Here is a 26336-nt window from a genome sequence, read left to right as displayed (position 1 = left end):
TCTGGTGGTATTGGACAGAACCGCCGTGCGGGCAGAAAGCCTAACCGATTCTGCAGCGGCATCGGCAAGGAAGAAAGTAGCCTTCTTCAGAAGAGGAATACTATCCAGGATCTCCTCCCGAGGGGCCTTATTCGCTAAATGGTGCTCTAGTTTTTCAAGCCACACCGCGAGTGTACGAGCCACACATGTCGCTGCTACCCCCGGTTTTAGGAGAGCTGCTGTAGCTTCCCAGGTTCTCTTGAGCAGACTCTCGGCTTTCCTATCTAGGGGGTCCTTGAGCTGCGCTGCGTCCTCAAACGGAAGGACCGTACGTTTCGCTACCTTAGCGACGGGAGCATCCACCCTGGGAATGGTCTCCCAGTCGGCACAGTCCGCTTCGTCGAAGGGGTATCGCCTTTTGAGGCCCCGTGGGATAAAGGAATCCTTCTCTGGCTTCTCCCATTCTGCCCGTATCATCTTCTGGATATTGTCCGGGACCGGGAACACTGATTTGTGCCTCTCCCCTAAACCCCCGAAAATCTCCTCCTGGACTGACTTGGACCTCTTAGGGACCTCCATCTTAATAGTAGCCCTGATGGTTCGGATCAATTCTTCTATATCCTCTGGGTTAAAGAGGAATCTCCTGTACTCACTACTTTCCTCCAATTCCTGAGATCTAGCCGAAGTCCCCGCATCTGACAAAACAGAGTCGGCCGAGTCCAGATCACTCCCGGAGTAGTCCAGGCCTCTGGAGGAGGGTGGTCTGTGGCCCTGACAGGGCTGGGGTATAGGGGAGGCAGGGGGGTCCCTAGCGGCCAACGCTGATTGGACCTCCGTTCTGACCAGAGTCTTGATCTCCTCCATAAAACTAGAGGACTCTGCCTTCACCACGGTAGAGGTGCAGTCCTTACACAGTAACTTGGACCCTGAGGAAGGAAGGCGCTTAGAACAGACGCCGCACTTCCTGGGTTTGGATTTAACAGAGGAGGTAGACTCCTTTTCTCCCTGCAACACACAAGGGAGGAAAGGGTCAGCCACTGCAGGGAAAATATGCAATAAGAAAAGGTGCCAGCAGGCTACTCACACCGCCCAGAGTGGTAGGGGGCTCAGGACCCGAGCCAGTGGTGGTAGGGGCGCTCATCCTCTCAGCTCCCGTCCACTTACGATGCTGTCAGCAGGTAGGGTGAATCGTAGAGGCCTCAGAGCGGTCCGAATCGGTGTCCCTTTTTGAATTTGGCGCCGGCTGCGGCCTCCGTGACGTCACGACGCTGGCCACGCCTCCCGGCGTCCGACGTCATCACCTGGCGACTGGAGGGAAGCGCGTCATAGCGTCGCTCCAGCCGCCCTACCGCACTGCTTCAAGCCCGCCTGGGCCGCCGCAGAGGGAATTTCGCCGGGGTCACCATGAATGAGGGTGACCCGGGCATAGACCGCACCTGGAGGAGGGAAGAGCCGGACCCCGGAACCGACCTCCGGTCTAACGGATGACCCCCTGCCGTAGCAGGGCGAGAAGAAAAAAGGTAAAAACCGAAGAAAAAAAGGACTAGGGAACCCAGAAGAGCTCCCAGCACCTCTCTGGCATTCCTTCCTTGTCAGGACAGGAAAAAACACTGGCGATGAGGGGTGGGGGTGGGGTTTTAACCTCTCTGTGTGCTTTTTCCTGTCCTATCAGAGGAAGGCAATCTCAGTTTGTGCTGTCATGGAGACGACTGGGGAAATATATATATATATATATATATATATATATATATATATATTTATTTTATACATTTAAAAAGTGAGAAATAACACAGCAAAGTTAGGAAAATCTCAGTATACCAATACTACAATAAATAAAATTATGAAAAAGCCCACAAAAAATAACTATAAAGATATAATGTCAAACAATCAATAAATCAATGTGTATTGTGATGCTAATATACAGTAAAAATTACCAAAATGGATACATCATGGTACAATGAAAGTAAAAGGATCATAAACTAAAAAAGTATTGTACTGTACATCACTAAGCGCAGTAAGTTAATGCTAAGCGAAAATAGAAATAAACAAAACAAAGTCATCAAATCCTATGGCCTTAGGGTACTTTCACACTAGCGTTATTCTTTTCCGGCATTGAGTTACGTCACAGAGGCTCAATACCGGAAAAGAACTGATCAGTTTTATCCTAATGCATTCTGAATGGAGAGCAATCCGTTCAGGATGTCTTCAGTTCAGTCTTTTTACCTTTTCAGGACGGAGATAATACCGCAGCATGCTGCGGTTTTATCTCTGTCCAGAATTCCGGAACACTTGCCGGAATGCATTAATGCTGGATCCGGCCCCGAGTGTTCCGGCAAAACGGATCAGTTTTTGCTGTCTGCACATGCTCAGCCGGAAAAAAAAATGTGAAAAAGGGGGGGCGTGGCTTCAGCATGGCGGCGTGAAGATGCATGTAACAAGAGCTCCGTGACTAAGAGCAGGAGAGCTGCAGAAAACACCACCCTTACAGACTCCAAGAGGCCATGACCAGAGGGAGACGATCCAGGAGCCAGCTGGTGGTCCCCCCTGATTAATCAATCGGAAGATTCCTCCGTTCTGGACCTCTGGGAACGACTGACACAGAATCACCAGCAATGGCGGCCGCAACAACGCTGCGCTCCTCAGCACAGCCGTTTACCCCGACAAGGGCGCGCAGCGGGCTTGCGCCAGAAAACACCACAGCGGGCTCACACTTACCTACCCACTGCGCCGCCGTCTGGGGAGGTCCACAGAGCAGTGGAAAAACCCACAAGTTCGCCAGCAATGACGGCAGTAACGGCGGAACCACATCCCTCTGGGCAGTCAGGTAAGTCAATAAGGGTGCGCACTGGGTCTACTTCAGATGAAGACACGGTCGCCCATACACCTTTACATCCCCACCCTGTCTCATCACACAGAGTCCCACCAGAATAAATGGGGAAGGGATGAACTGCCTACAAGACAGCATAATCCTGGCCACATAGAAGACACTCAAGGAGAGTCCGGACCCAGGATACAGCATATACAAGTACCGGCCTCCCCCTTAACTGTGACTGAGACACCATCTTTCAGCCAGAGCATGCCGGCGTTATTTTAAACTCCCTCACAACCACCTGAGGGCACGCAGGGGGAAAATCGCTCCCACCTGCCACTCTAGATCGCACACTAGCGGAACTCTGGGTGGTGAGGGCCTTACCTACAAGATCAGACCTGGAGGCCCAGGTGGCCCGCATAGAAACCAAACAAGCCCAAGCCCTACAAGCAAATGTTCAATCATCCTTGGATGACAGGGTAACTTCACTTGAACAATACGCCGACACCACTTCCAAGATATCCTCTCTTTCCACTAACCTAGACTCCCATACCGCTCAGTTGAAGGACTTTTCACCTCGATGTGGAAAACAGAGGCCGCCGTAACAATCTCAAAATCCGCAATATCCCGGAAAACAATTCTCAGTGACCAATTGTATACAACAGTAGTAACCGTATTTAACAAAATTCTGGACAATCCGCCAAGAACAGAGATTGAGTTGGACATAGTCCATAGAACAACCGGTCCGAGGAACCGCAACCCTGACAGACCATGTGATGTAATCTGCCGGGTTCATTTTTATAAAGTGAAAGACGACATCCTTCGCAAAGCCTTGGAGAAGAAATAACTTTTCTTTGACAGCACCCCAATCACAGTCTTGCCAGATGTCTCCCGCCTAACTCTTAACATGCGGAGACTAGTCAGACCTCTACTGGAAGTTGTAAAAGAAGCAGGAGCGTCATATCGCTGGGGCCACCCATTTCACATCATATTGCGCAACAAAGGTGGACAGTCCATGCTGATCCACTCTCCAGAAGACCTGCCGGAAGCTTTCAGATTTCTGGACATTCATCCGGTCCCAGTCCCTGACTGGACACTACCTCCGCCACTCCAGTCCCCAACTCTGAGAAATGAGCAACCGTGGAGATATCCACCACCTCTCTCTCAACGAGCACTGAATGGCCACCCAGGCAGCAACCGGGGACGTACACAACGAGCACAATACCCTCCAAGATGGCAACCAACCTCACCTCGCTGAAACAGCACCATGATCTCTACTTCTGAAGAAACTTCCATCCTTACCGAAGAGATCTCTGGGGACTCTCATATTGTTCTACCCGCCTCAGAGAATCCCATCAAAATACCAACCCATCTTAACCACAGGAGATGGTGACTGACTCGTGACTCAGCCTTTGTTGTCACTACCTGTCTACGCACCACATGTCCACTCCCCAATGCGTGGTCACCCACTTACAATCTTTCTTTGCTAAAAGTTAATGTTTCACCTCTATTATTGGTCAATGGCTGCTCTTCGCAGTTTTCTTTTTTCTTCTTGTTCGACCATCTGTTCCACTTTCCCCCACTAGGGTACTGTGGCCATTGGTCCAGAACGGACAATACACAGTTAAGTTAGCATCATAGCTATCTGCTAGATTCACAGAAGTGACTTAGTCATACCTCAACCCTAGATCCCTTTATTTTCCTACCTCTCCACCTCCCCCCTCTACTTCCCCGCCCCCCACCCCCCTTTTTTTTTTCTCCTCCCTTCTTCTCTTTGTGTGCGCTATAATCTCCTATAGTTCTCACATTACCTTATTTTACCTCCGTCGATAAACCCTTCACTATGTCTGATATTTTACTGATCTCTCTCAACTCGGAAAAAGGATCCTCCCTCCTCAGACTCCTATGGAAGAAAAGAGCACATGTCGCGTTCATACAGGAAACACATTTTTGCTCAGACAAAATCCAATCCCTCTGACAGGCGATTCCCTCATGTGTACCACAGTACCTCTCCGGACTCAAAGACAAAAGGAGTATCTATCCTCCTCTCCAACGCTGTCTCTTGGAAGTTGATTGATTCTCTTACTGATGGAGCCGGCAGGTATCTATTTGTTAAGGGTAGGCTTGCGAGCACGATCACTACACTAGCAACAGTATATGCTCCTAACACAGGACAAACCAGATTTCTAGACAAAACACTCACAGCCCTAGAAGAATTTATTGAGGGCATCCCGATATTGGGGGGTGATTTCAACCTTACTAACGACCCAAGCATTGACTCTTCCAAGGGTCAATCATATTTACCTCGCTCTACACAATCCAGACTACGGGAACTCTTCTTTACACACCAACTGATAGACACATGGCATGCAACCAGGAACTATACATTTGACTCTAATCCACACAATTCATATTCTAGACTAGACTACTTTTTCATACAACACTCCAAAATGGAACATCTAACAGGGGCCCAGATCTATTCCATCACTTTCTCTGACCACGCTCTGATATCAATGACACTTTCACATCCGAATTTCCGGGCCAGAGCCTGGCATTGGCAATTAAAGGGGTTGTCCGGGTTCAGAGCTGAACCCGGACATCCCTCCATTTTCACCCCCCTGACATGAGCATCGGAGCAGTTCACGCTCCAATGCTCTCCTTTGCCCTGCGCTAAATTGAGCAGGGCAAAGGCATTTTTAGGAGTTCCGGTGACGTACCAGGGCTCTTCATGGGGCTGACAGGAACCCCGGTGACGTAACCGGCACTGATGGGCGGGATTTAGCTCTGCCCTAGCCAGTAAAACGGCTAGGGCAGAGCTAAAGCCCGCCCCTCAGAGCCGGTGACGTTACCGAACACACTGCCGGGCGGAAGTTACCGCCCGGCAGTGTGTTATTGAAAACAAAAGAGCCCGTGCCCTGCGCGATTTAGCGCAGGGCACGGGAGCGCATCGGAGCAGGAGATACTCCGATGCTAGGCTCAGGGATGCTGCCGGGGTGAAAATAAAGGTATGTCCGGGTTCAGCTCTGAACCCGGACAACCCCTTTAAACAACTCTCTCATACAAGACCTACAGGTTCTCACAGAGGTCCGGAAAGACCTAGCGGAATATTTCTAAATTAATACCACCTCCGAGAGCTATCCCCTCACCATATGGGAAGCACAAGTGTTTTATCAGGGGTACCCTCATTAAAATGGGGACACAACTGAAAAAAAAAAAAAAAAAAGAAGGGCAACAACAATCGACTTCTAACCAGAATATATACCATAGAACAACAACACAAGAATACCCTGGACATGCAAATAGGAGTGGAACTTTCACAATTAAGAGACCAAGTTCGATCCCTCTGCCTATCCAAAGCAAAAGCGACCATGGTTAAATGTCGAAGACACTACTACGAACATTGGAACAAAACTGGTAGGATCCTAGCAAAGGCACTGCACAAAACTAGAATACGCTCATACGTACAATTTATAATGGACAATACCGGACAACGGGTAACGTTACCCCAAAAATAGCTGAAACCTTTAAAACATACTATCATTCACTATACAATATGTGCGAATCCCCAATGCAGAACCCTGAGGAAAATTGAACCATACATATCTCACGACCTCAGGTCTAAATAGTCTCCCACCGGAGTCCCCCATATCGGCAGCTGAATTTATGTCGGTGGTCAAAGATTCCCAAACAGGGAAAGCTCCTAGCACAGATGGCCTTCCCCTGTCATATTACAAAACCTTCATGGACATACTCTCCCCACAATTTTTAGCCGCCTTTAACTCCTTAGACTTAATTCATAACCTCCCCTCAGACACACTTAGAGCTCACATTACGGTCATCCCCAAAGAAGGGAAGGGCTCATCCCAATGCCAGAATTACCAACCCATTTCGCTAATAAACGTGGACCTAAAAATTGTTCTCCAAAATCCTAGCCACACGTCTCATCCCATACATACAAAACATTATCCATCTTGACCAGACCGGTTTCCTCCCCCTGAGGGAGGCCCGAGACAACACTACTAGGGCCATAAACATGATAAATCACGCAATAACTTCCAAATTACCCATGTTTCTCCTCTCAACTAACGCCGATAAGGCGTTTGACAGAGTAAACTGGACATTTATGTTTGAAACCCTGAAACACATTGGATTGGGCGAGACGATGGCCTGTATCCACAATTTATACTCAAACCCCACAGCCTTGATCAAAGTGAATGGCCAATTCTCAACATGTATTTCCATCAAGAACGGAACAAGACAGTGATGCCCACTCTCTCCTCTAATATTTGTACTCTGTTTAGAACCACTTAGGCCACATAAGAGCGAATCCTGACGTATCAGGGTTGAAAATTCAGGGAACCACACAAAATTGCAGCCTATGCAGATGACCTACTCTTTCCTCACCAATCCTAGGATATCACTACCAAATCTGCAACGAGAACTTAAAGCTTCTGCCCAATTTTCAAATTTTAAGATAAACTACCAAAAGTCTGAAGCCCTAAACGTCACACTCCCCACCAAAACACTTTTAGAATTATCAGCTAACTTCCCATTTAAATGGGTAAGATCGCCCCTGAAATACTTGGGAATACACCTAACCCCCATTGTTTCCGATCTACACCCGACAAACTACCCTCCTCTCCTTCGAACTATAAAAGCGGACATAGACCATTGGCACGAGAGTACATTTTCGTGGTTTGGTTGGATCTCCATTTTCAAAATGAACATCTTACTCAGAATACTGTATTTCTTTCAAGCCATGCCAATACATATTCCTAGACTATTCTTCCATACCTTACTAAAAATACTCACACACTTCATATGGGCTGGGAAAACGCCTAGAATAGCCCGAAATGTCCTATTCCGTCCCAAACTTAATGGAGGTCTGGGCTTACCAGACTTCATAGCCTATCATAGGGCGTCCCACCTTCTGAGAATAGTCGACTGGTGTCGACATCAGACACAAACAATGGATTGCGATTGAGCAATCCTTCCTATCCACTCCTTTAACACCAACGCCGTGGCTGGGGACTTACACACCATTAACGGCACGTCTTCACCCGACAATAGGTCCTACCCTGAAAATCTTTTCCTCAATCAAGGACAATCTGGAGGTCTCTCCGTCACCCTCGCCAATGTACCCGATTTTGGGGAATCCTCAGTTCCCCCCTGGGCTCGAACACGGAATGTTTCGGAGTCTACTATTAAATAATAAATACAGGGCGCACCATTTTATCACGCCGGACTCTTGGCTCCTCCCTCAACACAACATTAACTCGGAAAATACTTCTAACTTAACGCCCTGGCAATCTCAACAACTACAACACTTTCTTGCTACACTTCCCTCGGCAGCAACTTACAAAAGGGACAAAACAGTCTTTTAACAACTCTGCAAACAAAGAGGCATATCCCGACATGTTCTTTCTCAAATGTATAATCTACTGATCTCACCTTCTGACCAGTCACCTCCCAATTACATACACAACGGGCAACAAGACTTGGGTCTTAATTTTTCTCCAGAACAGAAAAACAGATTATTTATCTGTACACAAATCCTCCATAGCTAGTAACATACAAGAAGCAGGGTTTAAAATCCTCTCTAGATGGTACAGAGTCCCTACAAAACTACATTTTATTTTCCCTACAGTTTCCCGCTTTGCTGGCGATGTGGGGGAGCTAGGGGAACAATATTACATATTTTCTGGGAATGCCCAGTTCTTGCCAGTTTTTGGGAGAAGGTATGGCGTACAACATCTAGACTCACTTCCTATGTGCTACCCAAGACGCCAGCCTTTTTTCTACTTCATCAGTGCGAGATTCCTATCACTACCTATAATAAATCGGTGGCACGACATTTGGTCAATGCAGCGAGAGCGTGTATCCTTTGTATGTGGAGACAAGTCTCTGTTAATCCACATTGCGATTGTGGGGGCAAAGTGTAGGAGACCATGAGGATGGAGGATCTAACCGCATCACTGAGAAACACAGAAAAAAACCTGGAAAGATTGAATTAACTTTCATAACTCCCAAGCATGCAGACTATTACCATCATCGCAATGAGAGGGAGATAACTAACTCTCAAACTCTAAAGAAACTAAGGTGGTTATTATAATAATAATAATAATAATAATAATAATAATAATAATAATGACTATTCTACTATACCCCCCCCCCTTTTTTTTTTCTTCCTCCCCCTCCCCCTCCCATTTTTCCCTTTGTCTCTATTCCATACCCATTCACCTGTCCTGATTCACATGTTGGGATCTATGCTGTGACTCCATTACCTTGCACTAACAACATAGACCTACCTAACCAGGAATGTGCTATACCAGGGCTTGACAAATTTCCTTGGAATCTAGGAGCCAGCTATAAAAAGTTAGGAGCAGTTTTTTTTTTGTTTTTTTTTACCTTATAAAGCCTTGTTTTCAGCGACAAAAATAACACCTCCTAAATTAACATATAAAGAAGTCTAGAACCAAACAACATGGGCATTAACAACATATACAGCGGCAGTGTACAGAATCGCAAACACATATACAGTGGCAGTGTACACACATCCGCACGGTCAGTCGCCCTGGGGCACATGATGCGAACCCACTGAGTCCTACCTACCTCCTCCGCTCCCCCGATGCCACCCTGTCCACCCCGCGGGTCACACTGCCCCCTCCTGGCCTGAGCCACGAGCAGCATCCAGTGAGCGGGTGGAGCGGATCCAGGTAACTCCTTCCCTCCTTCCCTGCCAAAGTGTCCGAGAAGTCCACGTAGAGGCGGCAGAGTGCCGGGAGCGCCCCGGATTACTGGGGACCAGCCATGTGAGGGCAAATACCCAGGTGCCAGGACATAATTCCTGATCGCCATGGCGACCTGGGATTTGTCGAGCCCTGTGCTATACAACATTTTGTACCATTTTCTCTTTAAAATTTTAGAGATAATCTTTTGAGGACTATTCTCATTATGTTTTACTTGATAATGTGTCCATGACACTTGTTGGGCTGCGCCCCACACTTAAAGGGCTTCTGTCACCCCACTAAAGTTTTTTTTGGTTACTTATAATCCCTATACTGCGATTTATGCATACATACTGTAATTAAACATTTTGGTTCAGCAGATTCTGTTAAAAACTTACTTTTAAAATATGCAAATTACCTTGCTACCAGCAAGTAGGGCGGCTACTTGCTGGTAGCAGCCGCATCCTCCTATCCTAAAGACGCCCCCTCCGCATGTTGATTGACAGGGCCAGCAAACGGGATCTTTCTCTGCTGGCCCTCGCTCGGCCGCTCCTTCCTCAATGCGCCTGCGCCGGATGTAGATGTGACGTCATCGGCGCAGGCGCATTGAGGATGGAGCGGCCGAGCGAGCGTCCGCCTCTCAGTGCGCCTGCGCCGACTCAAGACAGGTACGGCGCAGGCGCCAGATTTTGAATGCAAACAGGGCCAGCAGAGAAAGATCCCGTTTGCTAGCCCTGTCAAACGTGCGGAGGGGGTGTCTTTAGGATAGGAGGATGCTGCTGCTATCAGCAAGTAGCCGCCCTACTTGCTGGTAGCAAGGTAATTTGCATACTTTAAAAGTACGTTTTTAACAATCTGCTGAACCAAAATAATTAATTACAGTATGTATGCATAAATCGCAGTATAGGGATTATAAGTATCCAAAAAAAAAAAAAACTGTTTAGTGGGGTGACAGAAGCCCTTTAATTCGTCTGCTTATTCATAAAAATGCGAAACTTAAAGAATTTACAAAAAATAAAAAAAAGGGAAAAAAATTAATATCCAATTATTGAACCTGGGACTGAGCTGTGCCTAGGTCATATGACCGATGAACATGACCTCACTGGCCTAGGCGTACAGAGGAATTGAATTGTTTTCTTCACACTGGCATCCATATTTTTTTAAGTATACAATATAAATTGGAGTGCCAGTGTGAAGAAAACAATGCAATTCCTCTGCATTAATGCAGTCGTTTCACGCAAAAAATAAAATAATGCTATATGACCCCTCCGTGTCGAAGTTTCTGACAATATAACAATTCTGAAAAATAGTTGCATAAAAATTTTTTAAAAAATTGTCCTGCTTAAAACAAGCCCTCATACAGCAATGTTGACTGAAAAATGTATGGTATTTGAACCTTGGGATAGGCCATGAATATCTGGTGGGCGATTAACTGTTCTGCAGTATCTTCAGTGCAGGTACTTCACAGCTCCATCCATTCTGTTGTAGATGGAGCTAGTTACTGCAGCACTGCTCCCACTCACTAACCAGCTCCATCTATTGGGATATGTATCATTCAGGGCAAATATTGCTTACCACAAAATACACATAAGCATCGCGTTCAAGACAATCTAATCAAGGAGCGATTTATCTGGGCAAATGCCTAGCGCTAAACAAGTAGGGATTGATGATATATTCAGTTCATTTGTGTTAAAGACTCTGCACAGTGCCTCAGGGATAATGATAATAGGTTTGTTCCAAATACTCTTTGCGGTGATATGGGCAACTAAGCCAGTTTTGATATAGCAACCAATCAGATTCCACCTTTCATATTTCAGAGCTCTTTTGGAAAATGAAAGGTGGAATCTGATTGGTTGCTATGGGCCTCTCTCTCTCTCTCTCTTTCTCTCTCTCTGCTACGAGACCCTGGTGTATTTAAATTTCATTTAGCCAGGTCTTTCAGAAAAGTTTCTCCTGGGATTCGAACTCGCGACCTTTCACATCAGAGGCAAGACATTTACCCACACAGCTATGAGAGCTGTATAGCCAGTTACAAAAAAAATATAAGGCTTCTACTGTAGATAACTGATACCTAGTGTACATACACATGACAGCTGCCTCAGCACACTGTGTATGGATGTAGCAGAGCTGGATGTGTTGGGGCAACTGTCACGTGTATGGTTGTACACTAGGTATCAAAGTTATCTACAGTAGAAGTCTTATATTTATTTATTTTTTTAAGTAACTGGCTATACAGCTCTCATGGCTGTGTGGGAAAGTGCTTTGCCTCTGATACAAAAGGTCATGGGTTTGAATCCCAGGAGAAACTTTTCTGAAAGACAGGCTAAATAAGAACACAAGCACCAAATGTTCAACACTAGAGGCTGGTGGGAGCACAGACCAGAAGAGGCCTGCATCACATCGCTGACATGGAGGCAAGTATAAAAGTGTTTGATTTGTTTTTGTTTTTTAAATACCAGACTTTACTGCCACGGGGGGAGGGGGGGCTATTGGCGCCATGATACTGGCACATGGAGGGGGGAGGAGAGAGGCACTTGATACTGGCACATTAGGGGGCAGGGGGAGAGGATGGCACTATGATATTGGCACATGCGGGGGGGACGACGCAAGAAATGAACATGAATCATGAGGGGCAGAAATGTGAAATGATGGGGGGGGGGGGGGGGGAGAAATGTAGATTCTTTTGTGTTGACAAAAATCCTTGCACCGCCCTGCATACAACCCATGACTGTTGCACCTTTGCTTATTTGGGGCTCTGTGTGCCGATGCATTATACTTTCTACCAATATCCACTTTTGTGTACAAGAAATGTAATATTTTGAATTTCTAATGAATATAAGTACACATTTTTTTCAAGCTTCCCACTGCGCTGTATGCAATATTAAATGGTGCCATTAAAAAAAAAAAAAAAATTGTCCCATAAAAAACAAGCCATCATAGGCTATGTGAACGGAAAAGTTATGGCTCCGGAAAGGAAGGGATTGAAAAACGCAAAAAGGAAAAAAAAAATCGCCTGGAGATACATGGTTTGCAAGTTCAAAGTTAAAGGGGTTCTCCGGGAATTAAGAAAAAGAAAATACTTAAAATATTACTTTATAATAAATATATTTCCAAATACCTTTCATTATTTATTATGGCTCGTTTTGTCGGGGGAGCAATTATCAGGATGAAACAAAATGACTACCATCCTACCAGTACACACAGAACCTGTCACAACATGCTGAAGGTTTCAATGCAAGAAATCCAGTTGTGTACCTCTGCTGACCCACAAGTGCAAGAAAAGTCAGCTCCAATATGCTCAAAAAAATATAAACAAACAGAACTTTTGGGATTTTGCTCTGTGGAGCAATGAAACTAAACTTTTTGGACCTAAGAACCAGCGATATGTCTGGAGGATGAAAACTGAAGCATATCTGTAAAGAAAACCCTGCCTACACCGTGCAATGAAGCATAGTGGTGGCTCAGTGATGCTCTGAGGATGCTATCCTTCCTTTGGCGCTGGAGATCTGCAGCCTATGGTGAGCAAGATGGATTCTGGGCAGCAGATCGCGCTGTGTAGATACATACAGTGGAGAGGATTGCTGCATGTAAATGCAGTTCTTTACCTCCACTGACAAGCAGGCGTTTATCATGAAAAAAACTGTTCCTTCCCAATAGTTGCCTGCTCAGGTACTGTAAATCTGCCTTTACATAGTTCATGAAGTAATAAAAAAATTTAATAAATAAAAAAAAAGACATAGGTTCATCAAATATATTATTTAATTTATTAATGATATTGAGGACGAGATTAATAGCACCATGTCTATTTTTGCAGGTGACACTAAGCTGTGTAGAACTGTAAAGTCTATGGAATATGTCCTTAAACTACAAGCTGACTCCAACACTGAGTAATTGGGCATCAACTTGGCAAATGAGGTTCAATGTGGAAAAATGTAAAGTTATGCATCTTGGTAGTAATAATCTCTGTGCTTCGTATGTCCTGATGTAACACTGGGAGAGTCACTTAGAGAAGGATTTGGGTGTCCTTGTAGATGGTAGATTAAAGGGAACCGGTCACCGGGATTTTGTGTATAGAGCTGTGGACATGGCTTGCTAGATGGCCGCTAGCACATCCGCAATACCCAGTCCCCATAGCTCTGTGTGCTTTTATTGTGTATAAAAAGATTTGATACATATGCAAATTACCTGAGATGAGACAGAGCTTGAAAATATGACTCTGCTCTGGTCACACAAGATATGACTCTTATGTTAATTTGCATATGTATCAAATCGTTGTTTTTTTTACACAATAAAAGCACAGAGAGATATGGGGACTGGGAATTGCGGATGTGCTAGCGGCCATCTAGCAACCCATGTCCTCACCTCTATATCCAAAATCCCGGTGACAGGTTCCCTTTAAATAACAGCATACAATGTCAACCAGCTGCTTCTAAGGCCACCAGGATATTGTCATGCATTAATTGAGGCATGGACTCGCGGGGCACGGATGTAATATTACTAGTTTACAAAAGCATTGGTGCGGCCTCATCTGGAATATGCAGTTCAGTTCTGGGCACCAGTCCATAGAAAGAACGCTCTGCAGCTGGAAACAGTACAGAGGAGAGCGACCAAACTGATAAGGGGAATGGAGGTCTTCGCTATGAAGAAAGAATAAAATAATTGAATTTATTTAGTCTTCAGAAGAGACATGATTAACCTATACAAATATATAAATGGGCCATACAAAACATACAGTGAAAAACTGTTCCATCTAAAATGCACTCAAAAGACAAGGGGGCACCGCGTCAAAGCTTCTTTACTGTAAGATCTGTGGAATAGACTTCCTCAGGACGTGGTCACAGCAGGAACAGTGGACCGTTTCAAAAAGGGTTTAGACGAATTCTTAAACGTAAACAACATTAATGTTTATGAAAACGTGTAGAAACCCGAGTCTCACTTCCTTCTGGGATTCGCGTCCCCACCTATCCCCTAGTTGAACTTGAAGGACTTATGTATTTTTTCAACCGTATTAACTATGTAACTATGTAAATTCAACCCATAATCTGACTGTTCATCCAGAAGGCGGCAAAAATTAGATGGTTGCTGATTACTTTGGCTGTTTTCATGTAATGATTTCTCACTCCACCTTTTTAGATGGAGTATTTAGTAAATGATAAGATAGCAGTCTTAGGCTAGTTTCAGACTAGTGCTAGAGATCCCGCAGGTAGTTGATTCTCGGAGACACTTACAAGCTTCTGGAAATGCTGGCAAAGAAATCTGGCAGGCTGTTCCCTGTCGTAACAGTCTGCCAGATCTCTAACATGATCTGAAACTAGAATGTTTTCACAAAGTTTTAAAGGCGCTTTTTTGCACCTATTGTTTTTGGTGCTTTTTTTGCAGTATAAAAAAACTGGCTCCAGATGTTAGATGCAAGTCTATGGAAAATACTAAATGCAGGACACAGGCATATTTTTGCTACTAGAATTTTAGTTAGGTGGCATATTTGTGGGTCTCTTTAGTGAGCAAAAAACACCAGAACAAATTTGGGTGTGAAATCGCCCTTACACTCTTAGGCCTCTTTCAGACGGGCGTTGCCGGAAAAGGTGCGGGTACGTTGCGGGAACATGCGCAATTTTTCCGCACGAGTGCAAAACATTATAATGCGATTTGCACGCGCGTGAGAAAAATCGCGCATGTTTGGTACCCAAACCCGAACTTCTTCACAGAAGTTCGGGCTTGGGATCGGTGTTCTGTAGATTGTATTATAACATGGTTATAAGGGAAAATAATAGCATTCTGAATACAGAATGCATAGTAAAATAGCGCTGGAGGGATTAAAAAAATAAATAAATTTAACTCACCTTAATCCACTTGATCGCGCAGCCGGCATCGCTTCGGTCTTCTTTCTTTGCTGTGTGCAAAAACAGGACCTGTGGTGACGTCACTCCGGTCATCACATGATCCATCACCATGGTAAAAGATCATGTGATGGATCATGTGATGACCAGAGTGACGTCACCACAGGTCCTGTTCCTGCACACAGCAAAGAAAGAAGACAGAAGCAATGCCGGCTGCGCGATCAAGTGGATTAAGGCGAGTTCAAAAAAAATGTATCCCCTCCAGCGCTATTTTACTATGAGGTCTGTATTCAGAATGCTATTATTTTCCCTAATAACCATGTTATAAGGGAAAATAATAATGATCGGGTCTCCATCCCGATCGTCTCCTAGCAACCGTGCGTGAAAATCGCACCGCATCTGCACTTGCATGCGGATGCTTGCGATTTTCACGCAACCCCATTCATTTCTATGGGGCCTGCGTTACGTTAAAAACGCACAAAATACAGCATGCTGCGATTTTCACGCAACGCACAAGTGATGCGTGAAAATCACCGCTCATGTGAACAGTCCCATAGAAATGAATGGGTCGGGATTCAATGCGGGTGCAATGCGTTCAACTCACACATCGCATCCGCGCGGAATACTCGCCCGTGTGAAAGGGGCCTTAGGGATGCAGGAATAAACTGCATAATTTATTTTAGTGAGGGCAAAAAGACAAATGAATAATTGACTAGGTGAATAATTGCATGAGTTTACCTGAGGTTTGTACTTTATCCATAAATCTGGGATTAACCTTTGCACAGTTTGATATTCAACTGGAACTTCGTAGACATGTAGATCAACCCTGTCACCAAGGCCTAACTTTTCCAGTTCCTGCAACAAAAACAAGGGAATTATTTACTCATTACAGCAAGTAATGTTACAGAATCTTAAAGGGAACACGTTAGAGAGCAGCTGAACAGATTGATATTGACTGATATACTGATAGTTTTGTGGGAAAAGGTGGCTCAGTGGTGCCTTGCAGCGCTGGGGTCCTAGGTTCAAATCCGACCAAGGACAACATTTGCATGGAGTTTGTATGTTCACCCTGTGTTTGTGTGGGTTTCCTCAGTGTTCTCTGATTTCCTCCCACACTCCAAAAACTTACTGATAGGGAGCCTAGATTGTGAGTAAAATAAAAAAATAAATAAAATAAATAGGAAACAAAAAAAATGTATGGCAGCACAACATTACACATACAAACAATGAAACTGGGGAGTAGGGATTATTCTGAATTAAAGTGGTATTATAACTACTATATATGATAAAAATAGAAGCTCTTTGCGCCCATTTTTGATCAAATGTGTGTCGGGCCCATCTACCAGGCGTCAAGGTGGCTTCTGCAGATGGGTACCTAACACTAACAGAACTGCCTCTCCTAGGCTTGTCTTAAGGCCTCTTGCACTCGAACGTATTTTCATTCCGTTTCCGTTCTGGGTTTTTTTGCGGACCGTATATGGAACCATTCATTTCAATGGGTCCGAAAAAAAGAAGCCCCAGGCAGATGGGCAGGGAATGCTCAATCTAAAGAAGGCAGCTACCCTCAATACATACAATATATATAGTAGTAAAAATAAATACTGTAGGGCCAGGTTCCCGTCATCTCACCTGGATTAAAAGTAGTTTTCCACAATGAATCACTAAATCCTGCACATTCTGGGTTAAGAAGTTCAGTGAGTTGTCCTATCAGTGACAGACAGCCTTTCTTGTATGAATGAGTATATAGAGATTGCTGTCTACCCATTACAACTTCTGCTAAAACTTTTCCTACAAAACTATGTATGTACAGATGTACTCAGCTCTTCCTGCTCTTTACCATGCGGCCAATAGATCAGACGCCGCGTTCAACATAAGAGGTTACGGTTAAGTCTTATGCACAGGAGTACATTTGGGATCGCAATAAACTGAATATGGCCACCATGAATCTCAAGAGGCCATGAATCCCACCATATAAAACATATGGCAGCACATGTGAAGTTATATGGCCTGTAATTTTTTTCACTTTTGTCACTGTTTTGCAGCTCAAAATGCATATGCTCATGAAGCTTTTACCCTTTCAGCCCTGGAGATTTTCTTCTTTTTTCACTCCCTGCCCTTCTGGGTCCATAACTTTTATATTTTTCTGTTCACATAGCCGTATAATGGCTTGTTTTTTGCGGGACAAGTTGTACTTTATAATCGCACCATTTAATATTGTATCCGATGTAGTGGGAAGCTGGAGAAAAATTCCAAATGGGGTGAAATTGGAAAAAAACAAAACAGCAATTCTGCAACAATTTTATGGATTTTGTTTTTACGGTGTTCCGTATGCTGTAAAACTGGTCCATTAATTCCTTACTCCAGGTTAGTATGATTACGGTGATGCCACATATGTATAATTATTCTTGTGTTTTAACACTGGGGGGGAAAAAAAAACGTTGAAACAAAATTAGTTTTCGTCATCATATTCTGACTCCAACGTTTTTGTAGTTATGTGTATGGAGCTGCGCGGGTGATCTGTACTTTTCATTAATATCATTTTGGGGTGTCTATGGCTTTTTGATCAATTTTTGTTCCATTTTCCGTGGGAGATGAAGCTACCCAAAAAAATGGCGATTCGGCCATTTACCATATAGGATAAATCTTTTTATATTTTAATAGTATGGTCGTTTTTGCACGCATCAATGCAGAGGCATCTCAGTGACGTCAGGGCTTAATATAAAATATAATATTTTGGCACAAAAAATAAATAAAAATAATAATATAAAATAACAAAAGGTGACATTGTTGGTAATGATAGGAAACATTTTAATCTTAGGGGCGGAACTCAGCAAGGGAAAGGATTGGGCAAGCACTTTGGAGCAGTTAGGCTCCATTCACACGTCCGTTGTTTCTTTCCTGTTCTGTTCCGTTTTTTGCTGAACAGATCTGGACCCATTCATTTTCAATGGGTCCTGAAAAAAAAAAATCAGACATTGAGCTGTTCGTTTTTTTTCAGGACCCATTGAAAATGAATGGGTCCAGATCTGTTCAGCAAAAGACGGAACAGATCAGGAAAGAAACAACGGACGTGTGAATAAGGCCTTAGCCAGAGGATTGAAACTACTTTTTCCAGAAGAGTAAAAGATATGTCTAGAATGTATTTCCAACAATCTGCTGGCCAGTACAAGTGGTTTAATAGATAAAAATTAGGTGACAGACTCCCTAAATCTTTCTATAGTCGCCACATCTTAAAGGGGCATACATACACACATTCTATTGTTTGTACGTTAAAAGATGTAATGTCTTTGTTGCATGAAGAGAAGCTACTGATATATCTCTAGCATTTGGATGTGGAATATATGATGAATGTTTCTTAGGGCTCATGCATACAAACGTATTTTCTTTCTGCTTCCGTTCCGGGTTTTTTTGCGGACCGCATGTGGAACCATTCACTTCAATAGGTCCGCAAAATCAACGGAAGGTACTCAGTGTGCGATCCGTTTCCGTATTTCCGTTCTGCAATATTATTGTTCGCAGATCACGGTCCAAGGCCCCATTCAAGTGAATGGGTCCACAAAAAATACGGAAAGCACAAGTATTTTGCGGATCCATACTGTAGAAATGCTATGCCCAGCCCATATTGCTCATGTGTTTGGTGCTTACAAAGTTACTGTTTACGATCCGCAAAAACGGATCAAATCCAGAAACAATACGGATATGTTTTGTGCAATGCAATGGAAGAGGACTTAAATCAGTGAAAAAAACAAAAAAAACAAACTCAGATACGGAACAGATCTGTGAAAAACGGACCGCAAATCAACAACGGTCGTGTTCATGAGTCCTTAACATGTGTTTTTATTTTATTTTTTACGTGCATCCGAAATACTGCAAGTGGCAGGTAGTACACATAGTTAAATATATTGCATGAGCATATGCACTATGCATGCTTTATATCAAATTCCTTTTGGTTTGTAGTAGACTGGAATTAAAGTAAAATCAGAAAAGTGGAATGCTGCCTCTTTTCTCCATATACTATAGATAGTAATAGTGTAAATATATATCTATTTATGTTACAGGAAGAAAATTGCTTTTTTTTGATTTGGTTCACATTGTCTGAAAACCTAAGCCAAACTAAGGAAATGTCCGTTTACCTGTACAGCCACCCAGCTTGCATTTACAGCATGTTCCCCAAATGGACCAAACCCTGCAAAGACAAAATAGAGCATAATCCACAAACTAGAAAAAACTAAGGTGTTAAATGTGTAGCAATCAATCACCTTTCTGGAAGATACTCATAGTTTCACAAACAGATTCATTTCAGAGGAACATTTCAATGGTTAGAAGCATTTCAAGGAACAGTGCAGGAAAAACCTACTGTATGCAGGGATTTACGCTTCGTGTCCAGCCTGAGTAGTGCCAGGCCATTGTCCCCACAGTCCTACACTAGTTTTCTCTTTAACCCCTTAAGGACCCTGGGATTTTCCATTTTTCACTCACTGCCTTCCCATAGTCCTAACTTACTTTTCTATTCACATAGCCTTATGAGGGCTTATTTTTTTGCGGGGCAAGTTGTACTTTCTAATGGCACCATTTATGGTTGCATACCATGTAGTAGGATGCGGGAAAAATAATCCAAATGGGGTGGAATTGGGGAAAAACGCAATTCTGATAAAGGTTTTTATTTTATTTTTTACACTGTACACTATGCGGTAAAATTAATATCTGTTATCTTAATTCTCCAGGTCAGTCTGACAAATGCATTGAAATACCGGATCCGTCTGACAAATGCATTGAAATACCGGATCCGTCTGACAAATGCATTGAAATACCGGATCCGTCTGACAAATGCATTGAAATACCGGATCCGTCTGACAAATGCATTGAAATACCGCATCCGTCTGACAAATGCATTGAAATACCGCATCCGTCTGACAAATGCATTGAAATACCGCATCCGTCTGACAAATGCATTGAAATACCGCATCCGTCTGACAAATGCATTGAAATACCGCATCCGTCTCTCCGGCATCATCCGGAAAAACGGATCCAGTATTTTTTTTCCCACAGATTTAAAGGTCTGCGTATGCACGGACCGGAATAACGGATCCGTCAATGCAGCAATTTTAATGCCAGATTACATTTTAATGGAAATGAATGCCAGATCCAGCATGTGTTCAGGATGCTGCAGTATTTTCTCCGGCCACAAAACGTATGCACCCTGATGCATACTGAACGGATTGGTCTCCATTCAAAATGCATCAGAATAAAACTGATCTGTTTTTTTCCGGTATTGAGCTACTGTGACGGAACTCAATACCAGAAAAGAAAAATGCTAGTGTGAAAGTACCCTTAGGCCCTTTTCACACGGGCGTTGCGGGAAATGTGCGGGTGCGTTGCAGGAACACCCGCGATTGTTCAGCGTGAATGCAAAACATTGTAAAGGGTTTTGCACTCGCGTGAGAAAAATCACGCATGTTTGGTACCCAAACCCGAACTTCTTCACAGAAGTTCGGGCTTGGGTTAGGTGTTGTGTAGATGTTATTATTTTCCCTTATAACATGGTTATAAGGGAAAATAATAGCATTCTGAATACAGAATGCATAGTACAATAGCGCTGGAGGGGTTAAAAAAAATAAAAATATTAACTCACCTTCTCCTCTTGTTCGCGTAGTTCCCAGTCTCTTTACTTCTTTAATCATGAGCTGTGGGCTAAAGGACCTTTGGTGACGTCAGATCACATGCTCTAATCACTTGGTCCATCACCATGGTGATGGACCATGTGATTGGAGCATGTGATCTGACGTCACCACAGGTCCTAGCCAGTAGCTCATCATTAAAGTAGTAAGGCAATTATGGCAAAAGAGAAAAGGGAGAGGCGCTCATAGGGTAATAAGCGATGATACGCAGATAACGTGATGGATAGAATGTGCTCACCTTTGGGTGTTGTGCAGGTGTAAGCGCACAACAGGTTTAGACACACAATAGGTTGGGAGGGTGAGGGAGGTCCGTGCTGCCGGTACCCGTTCAGTCCCTTTGGATGGAGTTGCCAAAAACTCCTAGGGATTGTTAGGGGTGAGAAGAGTTATTTGTGTCCGAAAACACACTATAGGGTACCTCTTTGGCGCACAGGGACGACCACAGTTTCAGGTTTTTAGGTAAAGATATTATTTATTGTTCAGTTGACAACGCGTTGCGGAGTTTATAACTCCTTGGGGGCGCCAACAGCAAGGGGCAACAGGCAGAAGGTGGCCGGGTGGCTGGGGACTCCTTCTGATGTGTGCTGCTGCTGTATCTGGCGTCGCTCCAGATACAGCAGCAGCACACATCAGAAGGAGTCCCCAGCCACCCGGCCACCTTCAGCCTGTTGCCCCTTGCTGTTGGCGCCCCCAAGGAGTTATAAACTCTGCAACGCGTTGTCAACTGAACAATAAATAATATCTTTACCTAAAAACCTGAAACTGTGGTCGTCCCTGTGCGCCAAAGAGGTACCCTATCGTGTGTTTTCGGACACAAATCACTCTTCTCACCCCATTAAAGAAGTAAAGAAGAGACCGGGAACTATGCGAACAAGAGGAGAAGGTGAGTTAATATTTTTTTATTTTTTTTAACCCCTCCAGCGCTATTGTACTATGCATTCTGTATTCAGAATGCTATTATTTTCCCTTATAACCATGTTATAAGGGAAAATAATACAGTGAATAGACTGTCACCTAGCAACCATGCGTGAAAATCGCACCGCATCCGCACTTGCTTGCGGATGCTTGCGATTTTCACACAACCCCATTCACTTCTATGGGGCCTGCGTTGCGTGAAAAACGCAGAATATAGAGCATGCTGCGATTTTCACGCAACGCACAAGTGAAGTGTGAAAATCACCGCTCATGTGAACAGCCCCATAGAAATGAATGGGTCGGTATTCAGTGCGGGTGCAATGCGTTCACCTCACGCATCGCATCCGCGCGGAATACTCGCCCGTGTGAAAGGGGCCTAAGCCTTCCCATTCACTTCAAATGGACGGCTCCTTCTGAAGTGAATAGGACGACTTAAGGTGTAATTCTACCTGCTCACTGCTTCAATGTCAACAGCAAGCAGGTAAACAATAAAGGGAAGGCAGCGCTGCCTTCTCTTCAAACAGCTAATTGGTGGGGGTGCCGGGTGTTGATACTGATCACCTATCCCGAGGATAGGTCATCAAAATAAAAAACCTTTAAAGGCAGATAGTGATACTATATAAAACCGTCATTACTTTACATTCCACATATGTCTAATTTATGTTGCCATCATTTTGTAAATGTCATTTTATTTTTAGACAGCTTAGAATTTTAGATGCAATTTTTAAAAATTTCAAGAAAATGTCCAAAACCTATTTTGTTAAGGATCAATTCAGTTATGAAGTCATTTTGTGCGATTTACATAATAGAAGGCACCAATAAATTACCCTATTTTAGAAACTACACCCCTCAGGTTATTCAAAACTAATTTTGCAAACTTTGTTAACCCTTAAGTTGCTGCACAAAAATAAGGCTACTTTTACACTTGCGTTCAAAGCGGGTCCGTCTGCTGTCTGCACAGACGGATCCGCTCCTATAATGCAGACGTTTGGATCCGTTCAGAACGGATCCGTCTGCATTATAGTTTAGAAAAAATTCTAAGTGTGAAAGTAGTTCAGACGGATCCGTCCAGACTTTACAAAGTCAATGGGGGACGGATCCGTTTGAAAATTGAGCCATATTGTGTCAACTTCAAACGGATCCGTCCCCATTGACTTACATTGTAAGTCTGGATGGATCCGTTTGCCTCCGCACGGCCAGGCGGACACCCGAACGCTGCAAGCAGCGTTCGGGTGTCCGCTTGCTGAACGCTGCCAGACTGATGCATTCTGAGCGGAGCCGCATCCACTCAGAATGCATTGGGGCAGTACGGATGCGTTCGGGGCCGCTTGTGAGACCCTTCAAATGGAGCTCACAAGCGGAGTCCCAAACGCTAGTGTGAAAGTAGCTTTAAAGTGAAACAGATGAGTAATTTCAAAATGTCTTTTTTGCATACCGTATTTTTCGCCCTATAAGACGCAACTAGGTTTTAGAGGAGGAAAATAAGAAAAAATATATTTTGAACCAAAAGTGTGTTAAAATAATATTGACACATTATGGGGAAATCTGCTTCTGACACAATATTATGGGGGATCTGCTGATGACACCCTGTTATTAGGAGTGAGGTCACTTTATTAGGAGTAGGGCCTTTTTTTTGACACGGAAGTCTGCTCTGCCCCTCTTTCTGCCTGCTCCTGCGCTGAGCGCTCCAACTTTCCTCCTCCTCCCTCCTCCATAGCAGCGCTTCAGGCCGGCTGGTCCCTACACCCAGCAGATGCTGAGGCTGGCCAGTCCCCACCACAGACAGCCCGCAGAGCCGACCAGCCCCTGCATCACCATACGCAGCCCAGCCGGTCCCAGCCCAGGAACAGCCGCAGTGTGTCCGGCTCCTACCAAGCACCACAAGCGCGGCCGGATTGCAGCGGCCGTTTGATCGCATCACAGCACAGCAGGTATAGTGACTTCATAAGCGCCGGACATGCACTTATGTGCGTCTTATAGGGCGTAAAATACGGTATTTTCCCATTTAATCCATTTTACTGCAACACAGCAAGGGTTGACAACCAAACAAAACCAATATTTATTACCCTAATTCTGCAGTTTACAGAAACAACCCATAAGTGGTCGTAAACTGTTTTATTAGCGCACCACATGGCTCAGAAAGGAAGTAGTACCATATGGATTTTTTTTTGGAGGGCAGGTTTCACCGGAATAATTTTCAAGTGCCATGTCACATTTGAAAATCCCCTGATACACCCCTATATTATAAACCCCTCAATATTGACCCAATTTTGAAAACTAAACTCCCAAAGGAATATTTTAAGGGGTGTAGTGAGCACTTTGGCCAACCAGCGTTTCACAGAATGTTAATGAGGAAAATGGTGCTTTAGGCCAAGGTTTTTCAATTTCACAAGGGTTACCAGGAGAAAATCCACACCACAATTTTCTCCTGAATATGGCAACACCCTATGCCCGCTTCAGACGAGCGTATTGAAATCGGTCAGTATTCTGGCTCAGGATCCCCAGTATTGTCATCAGGATTTACATGCGTATTTCTTCCTCCCTTCATTATTTACGCACTGCACAGACTGTAATGTGCGTATTTGGAAACAAATCCACACAAAACTCGGACATGCTGCGGAATTCAAATACTGATGGAAATTATAAGCCCGTGTGAACAGCTCTATTCATTAACCCTTTCACCCCCGGAGTTGTTTTTTTTGTGTTTTCGTTTTGCGCTCCCTGCCTTCCCAAAGCCAAAACTTTATTTGTCTGTTCACATAGCCATATGAGGGCTTGTTTTTTGCAGGACAAATTGTACTTTCCAACGCCACCATTTAATATTGCACATGATGTAGTGGGAAGCGGGAAAAAAATCCCAAATGGGGTGAAATTGCAAAAAATAAATAAAAAAAATTACACCAAAGTTTTAAGTGTTTATTTACGACGCTCGATGTGAGAAAAAAAACTGACCAGTTAATTTTATTCTACAGGTCAGTACGAATCCGGTGATATCTTATATGTATAGTTTTTCTTACGTTTAGATTTGTCTCCCTATTTTGACACCTATAATTTTTTTTATTACAGTATGTGTACAGAGCTGTGTTGGGGCTCATTCTTTGCGGGGCGATCTGAACTTTCATTGATATCATTCTGGGGTGTGTATGACTTTTTGATCACTTTTTATATATTTTTTTTGTAGAAAATGAAGCGACCAAAAACGCAACGACCATTTGGACGCATTTTCCGTTTTGCTGTTTGCCGTATGGGGAATATATTTTTATACCATTGGGCGTTTTTGCACATCACGACACCCATGATGTGTATTTTTTAAAATTTTTAAATTTTTTATTTTGGGAAAAGGGGGGCGATTTGAATTTTTATGTTTTTATTATTTATTTATGTTTAGGGAACTATAACAATCAATCATCTGATTGCTATTATCATAGACTCCAATGCACTAGAATTGGAATCTATGGTGATTTTACTAGTTTCCTATGGAGCCCTATTACAGACAAGGGCTCCATAGGAAATACTATGTAGCAGCCTCCTGTCATTCACAAAGACAGGGGCTGCTGCACACACGCTCTGGCTCCTCCGATCGCCGTTCGGGGGAGCCGGAGCAGCACCGGAAGCACGAGCTTCCGGTGTTTCACACGCTCAGATGCTGTGGTCGGGATTGACCACGGCATCTGAGGGGTTAAATGTTTGCGATCGGCATTACTGCCGGTTGCGGACATGAGCCGCGGGTGTCTGCTATAAGAAGCAGACGGCCACCCGCAACTAAGTCGCCCGCTCCGCTCAGGAGCAGGTGCCATCTTTAAAAGACCCAGCCAGCGCCGTACTATTACGGCACTGGGGGTTAACATTAGCAGCAGATTCCGAAACACAAAATCCAGACTATATATGCATTGCAAATACGTTTGTCTGAGAGCGGCCTATATGTGCTTTTATTCTGCTGTATGAGTGCACAGCAGGGCTCAGAAGGCAAAACGCAATATATGGATTTTGCAGGCCAGAATTTGCAGACATGGATTTTAACTGCCATGTCGCATTTAAAAAACATCCTGAGGTCCTCAGACCAGAGAAAACCCCAAGAAGTGACCCCATTTTGGAAACTACACCCCAGTAGGAACATTTTAAGGTGAAATGGACACTTTTGACCAAACAGGTGTTTCATAAAATGCAGAAACACTTGTCAAAGAATATAAAAGCACACTGCTGTGAAAAATAAAAAATTACACATTTATAAGAAAATATCACTTTAGGTCCAGATTTTTCAGTTTCACAAGGGGTAACAGGAGAAAATGAACCCCATGATGTGTTGCCCATTTTTTCCCTTGAATATGGTAGCACCCTATATGTGCTTGTAGCCTGCTGTGTGGGTGCACAGAAGGGCTCTGGAGGCAAA

The 26336-nt window shown here is 44.0% G+C and overlaps 1 protein-coding gene across 2 annotated transcripts in view; it reads right to left on the bottom strand.

Annotated features, from left to right (window-relative positions):
- PGPEP1 (pyroglutamyl-peptidase I) overlaps positions 1 to 26336 on the bottom strand; it is an 86138-nt gene that overhangs the window by 33999 nt on the left and 25803 nt on the right. The window contains exons 2-3 of one of the 2 annotated variants that reach the window (XM_040417614.1): positions 19487 to 19539; positions 16092 to 16208 (exon numbers count right to left, since the gene is read on the bottom strand). In XM_040417614.1, the coding sequence (XP_040273548.1) occupies positions 16092 to 16208; positions 19487 to 19539 (170 nt within the window). The remainder of the gene's footprint in view (positions 1 to 16091; positions 16209 to 19486; positions 19540 to 26336) is intronic. The other variant, XM_040417615.1, reaches the window with a different exon arrangement.

Source organism: Bufo bufo, chromosome 2, assembly GCF_905171765.1.
Source record: "Bufo bufo chromosome 2, aBufBuf1.1, whole genome shotgun sequence".
Classification (NCBI taxonomy): domain Eukaryota; kingdom Metazoa; phylum Chordata; class Amphibia; order Anura; family Bufonidae; genus Bufo; species Bufo bufo.
Note: the sequence above shows the minus strand (reverse complement) of the source record. Positions and strands in the feature narration are given on the sequence as shown.